General features: G+C 53.9%; 6 protein-coding genes across 6 annotated transcripts; 3 read left to right on the top strand and 3 right to left on the bottom strand.

The window, feature by feature from the left end:
- Positions 1-343: 343 nt before the first annotated feature.
- BU26DRAFT_556556 (uncharacterized protein) lies at positions 344-2,672 on the top strand. The gene is made up of 4 exons (XM_033832390.1): positions 344-1,007; positions 1,060-1,099; positions 1,160-1,659; positions 1,717-2,672. The coding sequence occupies exons 1-4, from the start codon at positions 702-704 to the stop codon at positions 2,533-2,535; spliced, it is 1,665 nt and encodes a 554-aa protein (XP_033675763.1). The 5' UTR covers positions 344-701; the 3' UTR covers positions 2,536-2,672.
- A 47-nt stretch (positions 2,673-2,719) lies between these two features.
- Positions 2,720-3,789, top strand: BU26DRAFT_188784 (uncharacterized protein). The gene is made up of 2 exons (XM_033820486.1): positions 2,720-3,668; positions 3,730-3,789. The coding sequence occupies exon 1, from the start codon at positions 2,863-2,865 to the stop codon at positions 3,529-3,531; it is 669 nt and encodes a 222-aa protein (XP_033675762.1). The 5' UTR covers positions 2,720-2,862; the 3' UTR covers positions 3,532-3,668; positions 3,730-3,789.
- A 57-nt stretch (positions 3,790-3,846) lies between these two features.
- BU26DRAFT_404981 (uncharacterized protein) lies at positions 3,847-4,584 on the bottom strand (the record flags this gene model as incomplete). Its single annotated transcript, XM_033822847.1, has 1 exon — positions 3,847-4,584. A coding segment is annotated over one exon (738 nt), but the record flags the coding sequence as incomplete, so codon positions are not given.
- Positions 4,585-6,440: 1,856 nt separating this feature from the next.
- Positions 6,441-7,138, bottom strand: BU26DRAFT_405687 (uncharacterized protein; the record flags this gene model as incomplete). The annotated part of the gene is made up of 3 exons (XM_033822855.1): positions 6,441-6,751; positions 6,851-7,063; positions 7,117-7,138. Coding segments are annotated over 3 exons (546 nt in total), but the record flags the coding sequence as incomplete, so codon positions are not given.
- A 535-nt stretch (positions 7,139-7,673) lies between these two features.
- Positions 7,674-10,277, top strand: BU26DRAFT_189234 (uncharacterized protein). Its single transcript, XM_033820489.1, has 2 exons — positions 7,674-10,074; positions 10,127-10,277. The coding sequence occupies exon 1, from the start codon at positions 7,976-7,978 to the stop codon at positions 10,010-10,012; it is 2,037 nt and encodes a 678-aa protein (XP_033675759.1). The 5' UTR covers positions 7,674-7,975; the 3' UTR covers positions 10,013-10,074; positions 10,127-10,277.
- An 830-nt stretch (positions 10,278-11,107) lies between these two features.
- Positions 11,108-13,258, bottom strand: BU26DRAFT_188856 (DUF1630-domain-containing protein). The gene is made up of 3 exons (XM_033820487.1): positions 12,952-13,258; positions 12,816-12,891; positions 11,108-12,767 (listed from the first exon to the last, which is right to left on the bottom strand). The coding sequence occupies exons 1-3, from the start codon at positions 13,100-13,102 to the stop codon at positions 11,423-11,425; spliced, it is 1,572 nt and encodes a 523-aa protein (XP_033675758.1). The 5' UTR covers positions 13,103-13,258; the 3' UTR covers positions 11,108-11,422.
- Between the last annotated feature and the right edge of the window lie 8 nt (positions 13,259-13,266).

The following is a 13,266-nucleotide window of genomic DNA, read 5'->3' as shown; positions in this document are numbered from 1 at the left end:
GAAGTCAAAAATAGAAATTTGTTGGATTAATTGGGTACGAGAGGCCAAAAGCAGCTTTCGTTTGTCTGTCGGGACGGCGCTTGGGGCCTGTACAACGGTAAGCGCCAACGCACGCTTTTTCCGGCAAGAGACGTTTCGAGACGGGGCATTTGCATCGTGGTAGAATATCAGTGTCCTCGGACACGTCAGTGAGCGCTACCATGTGTACGCGGGTACGTACAGTCAAATGTAGGCGATCTGGAGCGGAATGACGAAAGTCGATGGCCCGAAATGACCGTGCGCAGTCAGTAATCACGCCCTTATGTGGCGGTTCCCTTCGAGACGCAACGAGACATTTCGGTGTCTCGATTCCATTCGCGCAAAGAGAGCACCATTGCTCGAGGCTCCATTGTCGGCATTCCCACGCACACATTCCCAGGGCCGCGAAAGCTCGCCTCGCAGTGTACGAGTGCTTACTCACCCCTCTTGTAGCGCCGGCGCGAATACCGAATGGAGGGTTTCGAGGCTTCTACAAACGAATGCAGGGCAGCATCGCCATTACCGGGCTACAGGGCCCGTCGTGGAAGCGGAAGAAGAGAATATATAAACAAAGAATAGAGTAGATCACAAAGGAGATGGGCATGGCCTTTCGGCCTCGCAGCTGAAGCGTCCCCTCTTGCCAGGTGTGCGCGGGAGAATCAAGTCCAGCGGATCAAAGAGGGATGCGCAAGCGTCTAAGTCAAACTGCTCATATTGCTCGGACGGAAAGTACCCCTCGTACTTCTTGCCGTGCATCGCAACTGCCTGAGGTTAGCGTTGACACTCCTGCCACTCAGAACTTTTCTGCCTTCGTCTATTCTTATGCATTCCCCCCACTACAGTGGACATTCTGCAACATGGCAACAAAGGTCGGCTCAGACCCAGCTGATGATGCAAAGCCAGCACTGTCGGCACTCAGCGGCCCAGGTGCGAAGAGCGAACCCTCCGAGGAGCTACCAGCAGAGAATCCGGAAGAGCTGCAGCCTGCCGTGAGTGATCTAGGTGCAAACCGGCCATAAACACCGTCTCACGCACACACAGGATGCGGAAACAGGGCAGCGACAAGTCGAATCATTGCGCAGTAAGTGGCACCCTCAAGGCCCACCACACTCGTCCCTGGTCCCTCACTAACACGTGGCAGATCAGCTCGATCTTAGCCATTATGAGTACGATACGCTCGCGGAGCAATTCCAGCAGCTGGTCCGCAAGCACAGCGATATGCGGAAGTTGGCTGCAACCCTCCACGGTGTGATTGAAGGGTCTCCGACATACGAACGAGAGAGTGCAAACATAATCCAGCTGCAAGCGGAAGGTGGCCAACGCGGTCTGAGGGCTAAGGCGAGGGAGGCAAAACATTGGTGGGGGCTTACACGGGTGATGGGAGGCATGCAGGCGTTGACTGACAAACTATCGCTTGCAGACGCTGTGAATCCGTTGGTCGAAAAGGCAGGAGGCCTACTGGCATTGGAGTCTCTGGTATCCGAGGCACGCTTTCTGAGGTTCGCGGCGGCAGAGTATCAAGCTGTGAAGAATGAAGTGGAGAAGCCAGATGGGCTGAGGGAACAGGCTTCGAAGTACAAAGCTATGATACAATTCTTCATGGCCCTCGAAGAGGCACCTAGGGCTACGCTCAGCGGCCAGGTAGGTCTCTTCCACCCTTCTCACACACTTCGCGTGGAAATTGACACACTTTAACAGAACAGCACTTCCATGGCACCGGTCACAAAACGGAGCAGGGAACATGACTCTTTCGAGAACATACCCAAGCGTAGGCGACAAAGAAGAGGCCGTTATCGAGCGCGAACCGCTTTGTCAGACACAACAGCCTGCTCTTCCTCAGCGACTGTGGCGAGATATTCCAGTCCAGCTAGTGAAGCCGATCACCAGAAAGCCAGACAAGCCAGCGAGGCTGCTCCAAAACCGGCTGAAGTCCAAGTCCCACCACCCACCCAGGCGCCGCTGTCGAGAAAGGACGACATGTGCACACTCGCTATGTTGCATAGGAGTACTCCGGGAATGGACGCGGACGCGTCGATGGGCGGCCTCAAGGATCGATCTATTCGAAATTCGAGCCCCGATCCTCGTGCTCTCTTCGTTTCGCAACCGCAAGGCTTGGGGATTGGTGGACTCCCAATGCGTTATCCAGTCCTACTGGAAATACCAGGAGCTACGAAGAAAAGGGCCAACATGCCCAAGGACCTAGAGGACTTTCTGCTCGGTGAGCTTTACCGACATATTGATGCCTCGAACTTCGCGCGATGGTTTAGCATGGGGCCAAGTCAAAACACTTGCATCCTCACCGGGCTTCTCGACGATGCAAAGTTTTCGACTTTCAAACGACAACGGAGAGCTTGTGAAGGATGTTCCGGTGAAGGTTCTGAGCCTAAAGTGCCTTCACGACCTTGCGCACTGCTGGAAGAGCAAGACGGAGTTCTGTGCATTGTGTTCTTGCCGCTACTCGATGCCTGGAGGCAATGCATGAAGTGGAAGCAGAGCAGCTTCTGGGTCTTGAAGTGAAGGGTTCGATTGGTCTGCGACTCGGATATCCTTCAATGTCAGCATCTTTCTGAGGGACGAAGGAAGAGAGAGCATATTTTCATGTACATGGGTGGACGAGTATCGACTTTATTAGCATTTCCCCTCGTAGAATCAACGTAGCTAGGTGACTTCCGTATTTAAATATGCGTATCTGAATATGCGTATGGGGCTCTTAACTTGAGGTTCTGCAGGTATTCCAAAGGTTTGCTGAATGCACTAATCTCGATCGGGATAGCGCAACCACTGAATTTCTAGGACAACACACACAGACTGTTTCCGCAATACCACATCACCTAACATTCCGCAATGCTGGAAGTCGCCTGCTTCGACATCTCATCCGCCATAGTAGCTGCGGAAGCAGGGGCCGACCGAATCGAGCTTTGTGCGGACTACGTTGCCGGAGGTGTCACGCCTTCCCCCGATTGTGTCCAGAGCATACGCAAGGAGACCACGAAACCTATCAATGTCATGATACGGCCCAGGCCGGGCAACTTTACGTATTCAGAAATCGAGTACGAGCAGATGAAGGCGGATGTCCATCTCTTCAAGCCGGAAGCTAGCGGGTTCGTCTTCGGTATCTTGGATGAGCAGAATCGCGTGGACAAAGCTCGAAATCGAGAGCTGATCGAACTGGCAGCCCCCCTGCCTTGCACATTTCACCGGGCATTCGATCAAGTCCTGGATCTTTCCCAAGCCACACAACACCTTATCGAATGTGGCTTCACATCGGTCTTGACGAGTGGTGGTCAGCCTGATGCGGTTCGCGGAGCGGACAAAGTCGCCGGCCTACATAAAGAGTATGGGAACAGGATTTCATTCATACTTGGCGGAGGCATTCGATCGATGAATATCGACGCTCTGAGGGCGACGGCAAATGTCGAATGGTATCATTCAGCGGCCATTACCAAACCTGGCGAAGTCGTTGACGGAGACGAAGTCAGAACGATCCAAGCGATACTCGCGCATACTGCATGATGTCGACCGGAGCGTTTCAAATGCAAAGAATGCTTTCATTACACATCCATCGCATAGACGTCCACCAGACATTATGCTTTCACCGTAGCGAAACAGTCGAGCCACGGCGACCACAGCCTCCTGAGGGTATCTTCCTTGTGAGTATCTCCCGAGGAAAAAGTCCAAGAACGAACACTGATATGTACAAAACACACCCAGCCCATATACAAAAGAGCAATGGTCAAGAGTCATTCGCCGGACGCCTTTCTCCCGTGGACCAAATGACAAATTTCGACAGGACTCATCCGACATTACAAATCACTTTTACAGGGCGTAGATGGCGTACAACAATGCCGTGATTATCGACATCCCGAACGACCTGGTGGAGTCTGTGGAGAGTTGTGTTGCTGCTCCCTTGCTCGAAGACGAAGCGGCTGCGGTTTCCGACCCGTCCACTGTAGTCGTCACAACCGCAGTCATAGGGGCGATTGTTGTCGCCGCTGTAACGGTGCGTGCAGGAATCGTCGTGCCCAGCGTCGTCAACGCAGGCAAAGTCGTTGCACCGCTGACCGTGGTTCCTGGAATGGTAGTCGTTATGACAATAACCGAACCCAATCCGGTAGCAGGAATGGCGCTTCCTACACCAGTGCCAGTCCACTGAGGTGGGATCGACAGCGTGGCCGTATTCGGTTTCGCTGAAGGATCCTGCGCGTAGATGTTACCCGACTCGCTTCCCTTCGTGTAGTCGCCGCTGATCAGATTCGCTTTGGCGTCGCCTTGGGTATAGTCGCCTGTCGTCAGCGATCCGTAAGATCCGTCGCTGAAGGCAAAATTTGTGGTGAACTTGTCGTAACACATTGGGATATTCAGACTTTGTACGTTTACGCAGTCCAGGGTCTGGCGACAGCAGAAATCGCCGTCGCGCGCACTGAGAGGTTCTGCCCAACGCTTTCGGAAGTGGATGTCCTTAACGGATGCCAGCAAGTCGACGTACATGTCCTTCAGTTCGGGCCCTACGGAGGGCGGATTCGTTCCTGATGCCCCTTGAGGATTGCATGGGGTACAATCTTCGTCGCGAGCCACATTTTCGAGGGGAGAGGCCTGCGCAATGGCGAGAAGAGCTAGCGAGAAATATTTGAGCGACATGGCGGCGAATTGGGTTAAAACCGACCGGTGTTTAGAACGAGCGATGGAGGACCAGACGAGGCGCGTATGTTTGCTCAAAGGAACGATCGTTGGGTACGACTGAGAATTCCAAATAACGAACGGGAGCGCAAGCAACGTGTGTTACGGGTCGCGAAACGCTGTGAAAGTTCAAGGAGCAGGATTCCACTTTTAAAGATCTGGGCCGGGTATATGGAGAGCAAATAAAGACGCAGTGGCAAGGGACTTTGGGGATTTATTTACTTCAGGAAAAGAGGGCACCATCCGCCTCGCTCACTCCATCCGACCATCCACGAGACCGGTATTAGGCGATCAACCAGTTCCCTCTGCCGAGGCGGCACATCATTTTACAGTAAACGCCACAGTTTCTCCACGACGCCTGGCCCATGGGCCCCTTGGTTGCTGTAGGGCTTCTGCACTTCTCTATTCGCTGAAATTTCAACTTCCAACAGGGGTTGCCGTCCTTGTCAACATTTTACGGACCCCTTGGCAATCTCGCATCGTGGGTGAACCCCACGATCACACGTTGCGTGTTTCTCCGAAAGAGAGGGTTGGCTGGGTCAGGTCAGCAGGGCGGAAGGATTATTGCTTGCGGCTTTGCACAAAACATCGCCGTATCTTACTAGAGTACGTGTTGGATCATGTCACACGCAAACGCCGTTTGCATGCGACCGCACCACGAGCAGGGCGCAAAGGAAGACTTTTCGACTCGCAGCGATCCTCGCACCAGACTTCGGCAGCGGCTCGCCTGCGCAACCGAAGCGCTGCGCAACACGGCATCAAGGCACAGCAAGCCACATTCAACACCAACACCAAGCGTCCATCTAGGCAGCCAGCCTGACGAAGAGCTAATACCAACAAATCTGAGTCAACGCGCCTTTCAGCACGCCGGGAGCGACGCCGTTTTCGCAAGGCTGGCGCAGGTCCAGCACTGCCGCATGCAGGTGTCGCCCCAACGTCCAGCACGCGACAGCCCCGCCGGTCATTGCCCGATGGGGAGCTGCGACAGGCTGTCCAGTTCCTCTGCGCAGGCATCCGGTGGCTCGGCAATGCAGAATGCCAGCTCGAGCCATACCTTAATTCAGCTGCGCTTCTCTCGTGCTATGGATCCGGCCCCGGCAAATGCCATGGATCTTGGTGGTCTTGGATCTGTATTCAGTCGTCAAGGTTTTCTTCGCATGGCAAGTTCAACAACTCGGTCGCTCGGCACCGCCACTGCGCGCTATTGGATAGTGAATTCGAAGAATATCTTGGACTAAAAGTTCGATAGTCCACTGCCGGAAATGTCGGCAGTCAGCGAAATTGGCCTCCGTATCCAGCGATGATGACGAAGCTACGCCGTCAAGGCCTCTATACTTGTTCCTAGCTTCGGTCAATAGGTGCTGGATGGAGAAGTATTGTCTCGGTTCTGTTAGCATTACTGAGCTATATTTAGCGCATCCGGGCGAACAGGTCGTGTGAACTAGGACAAGTGGCACCTCAAGGTTGCACTCTTCGCCACAAATCCTTACACTCGAAAAGAAAATTGTTTCTGACTGCTCAATAGCTCCAAGGGCACAACAACACAGCCGACGGTCTCCAACTTCGAACATGAATTAGGACGTGTCGTGAAAAGAATAGCGAAACCCTTCCACGAAATCGGCCGCCTACTTGTCTCCGTGGGCGACAGGTCGACTGCTCACCACGCTCTTCCTCTCCAGATCTTTCATCTCGATGCCATTGACCAGCGCCCTTTTGCCCTTTCCCTCCCTTTCCTTCTCGAACTCGCCTTCTTCCCAGATCAGCTCTTCTATGAGACTGACCGGCCACAGAGCGACCGCTCCGAGCAGGCAAAAGAAGGTCGACCAGAATTGCCATAGCCAGACCAGTATCCAGCCCGGAGGCGCCACGAACTTGATAAACTCGTCTACCTGGTATAGGTCGTTCTGGCTGTCGATGTAGTATTTTCTGTCGCCGCGGTTGTGTTTGAGAGTGAGGACGCTAACGAGAGATACTGGCGCTTTGTAGAAGGGGATGACCCAGATGCGGAAGATCTGGTGAATGCTGACGTAGAGGATGAGGTTGGGTTCGTCGTAAGCTATCACAGATGGTCAGCTTTTCATTCAACTCCAACGAAAGCCCTCGGCAGGGCACGCCGGCGCGATTGATGAGGGGCCATTCTACTAGGTAAGCGTACCAACAGACTTGACCTCAAGATCGATTCGCGGACTCATGATCTTGTACCAGCGGTATATGGCCCGCACGAGGAACCGCGAGTTTTCCCAGCTTCCTGTCCGGCAGAACGGGTGCGTGAACGAGGCATTGGGCGTGAAGTGGGTTTCTATCGTGTCGCGCTGTATCGAGGGCGGCGATTGCGTGAGGAGGTGGATTACGCGGGTGATTTCTTTGGCTGCAGCGCGGTCAATTGCATAGAAAGGATGGAGAATGCGAGTGGTGACGAACCTGGGTTCTCCATCGTGAAGAGATGGAGGTTAGGGTGTTCCGGCTAGAGTACCGAGATAGTAAGATGTGAGGATGTTAATGTGTGGCTGCTGGGAGAACTGGCAGTTTGGGGTTCTGAAGCTTGAGCTTTTTCACATGCTTTCTGTTGACGTCATGTCGCGCACAGCTACTCTCGGAAAGCGGAAAGCACCATCCGTCATGGGCGCTCCTGAACACCATTGCGGCACGGTGGTTTGATCGCTCGAAAGTCTGCATCCTTCGCGATGGAGTCACTGAGTGTCTCGAGCTCACATGGTTGGAACGTCCAAGACCGTCCGCGGATTGCCCCGCGGTGGTGGCATTACCCCTGCATATACCGATTAGCGCTCTATCTTCGCCAGTAATTCAACACGCCATGCTGCACAGCAAGGGGATGCTTCGCGTGGATTTTCAAATGCGTAGGTATTCTCTTTCTTCATCTCGTCAATTATTATCCAGTCTTCGAGGCACTGGGATCCCACATCCTGCGCGATAGGACTATCGCGGGGCAGCAGGACGCGTACGCGTCACCCAGATGCGACGCGATAAGAATCCCACCTTTCTCGTGAAGGATACTTGAGGTCCTAGCTACCCAGGCCGCAGCAGCAAGCAAAGCTGCACCTTCCGTCTGTTTCATCCAACGGCCTGGATTATGCCCTATCGGGCATGGTTCCGGTAGTACGGTCAAGGCTTCCCGAGGTCTCCAGTCAACGACCCACACGTGAGTCTTTAGATGCAAGCACGGACGCATCTATACACCATTCTCCTGTGGTTCCGACTGCTGCAAACATCCATCTTCCTTATGCCGTCCTGAACTGCAGACGCAGCTATACCCGCCAAAATGTCTCATGCAGCTTCTTTCGTGCCGGTCCTCTTCTTCCTACTCCCACTTGTCCAGGCGGCATCGTTCCTCGAGTTCCTTGACTTCACGTCCCCGTCACCGCTCATCTTCCATTCGCTGGCTACTCTTCTCCAGGTCCAGCCGCAGACTCTGTTTCCCAATGGCCACACCATAGCCTCGGTCACCGTTCCCCGGCATACACTTCTCTACCATGGCCGTCACGATAACGACCCTGTCCCGAGCCCAGAATGGCTAGCTTTCGATATGGAGATGGCATACGGAATTATGGGAAATATGCCGGACTCTCGCCTCCTGACTTACAAGACTACGAGGAACGTTCGGGCTGTGTACTTCGACGGGACGAGCGCGAGCCTTATGGGGGACGGCACGTTTTCACAGATGGTCTTCCTCTACAATGGGACTGACGATGTACCTAAGCGAGGAGGACGGGGTCCGCCACCAGGACGAGGCCACCGCGACCACGGTCACCCAAAAGAGCCCGAGAACGAAAACACATCCCCACGGCCACCTTTGAGATTGTCATTTCCTCGCTGGAATCCCCTTCAAGACGAGTACTTTCGCGCCAGGGAACTCTGCAAGTGGCTCGAATCAAGCGGTCTTGGTGGTCAGGGATGGGGTTACGAAGGCATCGTACGCATGAACGCTGGTTTTGAGCTGATCTGGTGCGACTTCGATAGCCCATCACTCAAGCTGGTCTCAAATCTCAACGTATCTGCGCCCCGCAACTACGATCCTACAGCTGCGCTAGAGCGGGCTAAGGCGCGATGGCTTCGGATTCTCGAACTTGAGGAACCTTTATCTTCGGAGGATCAAGCGAAGTTAAACCAAGTGCTTGGTATTCAAGAACCAATTCGTACGAACCCTCAATTGACCTTGGGTCCGAGTGAAGATGAAGGGCCTCATGGACCTGGGATGACCGATCCGCGAGAGCCATTCCGGAATACATCAAGTTGGTTCTGGTCCACGGCTGCAGCAAAGAGATATCATGGGGACTCGAGAATGAGGGTGGATCCGCGGGGAATATTTTCGTTCTACGAACCTGGCCTTCGTAATCAGTTTCGCTCCAGAATTGAAGACGATATCAGTCGGCTGAACCTGGAGACGAACGGAAGATGGCGAAGAGGAGGTAATGGAGAAAACTCTTTCTCTTCGTATGCAGAGCGCATAGCACGACGATCTGACGAATTGCGGGCGTTAATGGAGCGCCGGCGGCAACACCGCTTGACCAGCGTTGCGGGCAAAGATGGCGTCTATATGCGCGCCGCCGTAGAGAAGAGACTCAAGAACACTCTGGCAGCATCACGGAATGGTGACGATGTCGACTGGCATTACACAGCGGAGGAAATCATTACCAGGTACCACAACGAGCTGACTACCCTTCTGGACTACCTGGAAATGGCCCCAAAACCCCATGAGACCCACCTTCCTCTGGATGCATGGATATACCAAGTTCGGCAAGTAACCCACTGGTTTATGCTTCCCTCCCTCGAATACCCCCCTGATAGGCCGTACACACAGGAGCGACTGCAAGAGATATTCAACCTAGACTCCCGTCTCGCGCAGACAACCTTGGAGCGCTGCATTACTCAGTACGACCTAGACGAGCAACCAGTCGGCGACGAAGACTCAATTCTGGGCAATGCAATCAAAGAGACTCTGCACGGCATATGCTCTACAGTTATCAGGATAGGACTCGGCGTCGAATACTACTGGCTCATGTACTTCAACCCCGCACCAGAGCTAGGCAGTTCTCGCTTCCTAGCCGTGTCCCAGGAACTCAAGTATGCCGCCGAGCTCTGGGAACAGGACATGCAAGAGCTGCTGGCCTGGCTGGGCTGGGCTGAGCAGTGGTCAAGGTGTGAGAAGCAGTGTGACGTGGGCGAGATGTGCTACATGCCGATGTGGCCTGTTGCTGGGTGGGGTAGGGGTCGATGGGGAGAGGATCCCGAGTTCTTGTGGCAGCCAGTGTGTGTTGACATGATGGATTATCCGCCAGAGAATAGCGGGAGCATGTAGATAGATAGATACCCTGAGATGTATAGCGTATGAAGGAACGGCTGCGCAAAGTATGCTGAAGGGCTTCAGGTTTTGTAATACCAAAGTGATTCTATGTTGCAAAAATCCCTGAAGCCCATCAGCGTCCCTTATTCAAAGCCCGTAAAAGTGGCGGCGACGACAATACATGGAGGGAGTCGTAGGATTCCGGGGAGTGAAAACGAACACGAGGGTAATCCATGAGACGGAAACTACACAGCTGCATGCATGCTCATGATGCAACTCCTCTGCGTGACTTTCCCAAAACCACGCCGTAACGCCCACTCTGCCTACTAATCTCTGCTAAAAAAAACTTGTCTACAACAAGTATGCTGCCTCCCTCCGTCGGCCCGGCATCATACCTTTCAGCGGGCTTCCCACGAAAATCTCGATTTCGTACCACATCATGAGTGTGAGTTCCTAGTCGGCGCAGCAAGACTTCCTGCGCTTCTAAAATGCTTAGCGGGAAGTGAGACTGAGAAAGTGCTCCGAGCCAGATGAAACACCAAAGACCGGCATTTGCCCCTCATGGAGAGGGAGGGGAACTCTGGAGAAGCGGGGCATTAATAAGTTCGCGGAATAGTTCGCGGCATTTCTCTCGTGTTGAACTGGAGCGAGCATGCCAAAAAAAGGATGCCCGCAAACTTGGTAGAAACTCTCATGCGCACTAATTAAACACGCGGAACTACGAGGAGACATCAAAGAGAACAGAGCCGCCTTCGGTGCTGGACCCCTCTGGGGCTGCGCTGTATCCAAGAGCATTAAATCTCCTTTCTGGCCTTCCTTAAGCTCTTTACAGCGACTAAGATGCACCGCTCTCTACACAGCAAGAAAGGCGCTACATGGCGGGAGCATCGTGTTAGTTTACCACCTCAAAGTCGCCGGAAGATGATGTGTGCCGAAAAAGGCCCTTGCGCAAAAGGTGCGTGAGCGGCCCTGCCAACCCGTTTATAAACATCCGGGCAATGGCGCAAACCAGAGAGTCCTGCGGCGAGCAGGTTTAATGTGTATTCCAGTGGTTGTGAAGATATAAACCGAGGATGTGTGGTGAGTTTAGTCTCCGATAATGTTGGTCTATGGTTGGCGATCAACATGGAGGATGCCTCGGAAACGCTCTCGAACCTCCTCCCGCGGTTCTCTCTTGACAGCGACTATGGCGCTTCGAGTGCTGTTCGTGACGTTTCTCTCAGCATTGTGGACATGTCCAAGCTGAATAGCATCGGGTTCCAAAGTCCGGTGAAAGTCCCACTTCGGTTCTCCACGAGAGGAAGTTTCGCTGGCGCTTGTACTAGACCTTTCTCGATGGTGTTCCGGGGGCTGGCGGAGAAATTTTGAGGCGGTTCGGCGAGCTCCTGTGTCTTGAAAGCGGGTCCGCCATCATAGGATGTGCGTTCAGGTTGCCGCTGCTGTTGACGCTGTACCAGATCCTAGTAATCCTGCACTAGCCTCGTTCTCCAGCGAAATTTTCATATCGAGCCAAGAGTAGAAGTTCGGCGAATGACAGAAGCTCTCGTACAATCCGTCTCTAGCACGATGTCTCTGTATCGGGCTCTGCCCACGGAATTTCACGCTCGTTCCGTGCTTCGACAGATTATGTAGGAACTCTGGAACAGAAAAGCTCGCGTATCGGGAATTGCCGCCGGGCGAGACGACGTTTGTTGCGGTGAGATAACGTGTGATGGGTGCGATGAACTGAGCTGTTAGCTCAGCAAAGTGCCGTCGAATAAGAGGTCCAACTTCGTGAGTTTGATCACCAGGTTTGAGGAGGGTTTCGACTTGTGATAGGAGGGCAGACTCGGACTTCAGAAAGCGTTTCGAGGGCGCATGCGCGTCAATGCCGCCTCCAGGCAGATCCAGTAGAGCGTTCCGACTCAATTTACGGTGAAGTGAGTGGTGGCGCTTAGCTGGTACAGGTCCGTCAAAGTTCTGCAGATATAGTATATGCGGCCTTGAGCGCTGGTTGCCCTCTGTTGCGGAGAGTATGCGCTTTAACAGGAATGGATTCGTGATGCCGATGATGAACGAGCTTGGTGTGCCTCCGTCGATACCGATGCCGCGAAAGTCGGATTGCATGGTCATGTAGGGCTTGATGACTCCGGCGTACGGAACGGGGCGAACGAGATCCACCAGAGCGGAGACGGCCTCACTGGCCAGCTGCGGTGATTTGGCGATGACGATGATGCTCTCACAGAGAAGTAGCATTTCGTAGAGGACATACAGATCGGATATGCAGGGCATATAGTGCATGATAAGGTCCCATGAGCCCAGCGGTTCGTACGCATAGATGGAGGAAGGCTTGTCTGAAATCAACGGAGTAGGTCCGGCCAAGCCTTGGAGTGGGAAAGCATGGTGCGGCGCGATATCCAAAGCTATCATGGAGCCCATGAACGGAAGCTCCTGTCGTCCCAAGGCTGGCGCGGGCCAAGTGACCATCTGCGTATATGCTGATTCCAGCGTGGTAGGGTCGCTGATGAGGCCCGATTCTGTCATCTGATACAATAGGCGGTTGTAGAAAGCGAGAAAGTTGTGGTGAGAAACTAGAACGAGAGTGCGTTGATTGAAGCTTCTCTTCATGGTATGATCAAACTCTTGGCGGAAGACGCAGCAGCCATAGAAGGTGTTGGGATTCCCGTGAGGGGCTTGCGGTGAGCTCAGGTTGATGTCAGGCGAGTTGTTGGTAAGGGTGAAGTTGAAGGCAAGGTCCTCAGCGGTTTCGGTATTTTGCTGCTCAGGGAAGCTATATACGGATCAGAGTGGTGTTCCGCCAAAGGCCGACGATGCAGACCTGTTGAAGCAGATGGCGCTCAGATCTGTGGTCGAAAAGGGCACGTCTGGCGGGTAGATGATCTCAATCTCGGGCCCTGGATTGCACGACTTAACCCCTGAAGCCTCTTCGCACAAAAGGAAAGGTTCGGACCTACCTACGTCGACGTTGAAGTTACAGACGATGAATGCCACAGCCCAGTGCTGGAAGCCAGTCAGGGGGCTGCCGGAGTCCTGTTTCGTGTCTTCATTCGCCGCCTGCCGGGCGCGCCGGTGAGGGTGCAGGATCTTGGTCTTGAGCTTCTCCATCTCGAGCCGGTTGAGGCACCTGGCGGGTGCGGATGTGCGGGTGGAGCGTGGACGTTGGGATAGCTTCACCTGGGCAGGACGGATCGGTCAAGCGCGGCATAGCGTGCACAGGGATCAGCTGCGGCCGGCAGCGCTATGACGTGCCCTGCGAGGAAGCCCGTTGA

The sequence above is a fragment of the Trematosphaeria pertusa genome, assembly GCF_010094035.1.
Source record: "Trematosphaeria pertusa strain CBS 122368 unplaced genomic scaffold BU26scaffold_27, whole genome shotgun sequence".
In the NCBI taxonomy this organism is placed as follows: domain Eukaryota; kingdom Fungi; phylum Ascomycota; class Dothideomycetes; order Pleosporales; family Trematosphaeriaceae; genus Trematosphaeria; species Trematosphaeria pertusa.
Note: the sequence above shows the minus strand (reverse complement) of the source record. Positions and strands in the feature narration are given on the sequence as shown.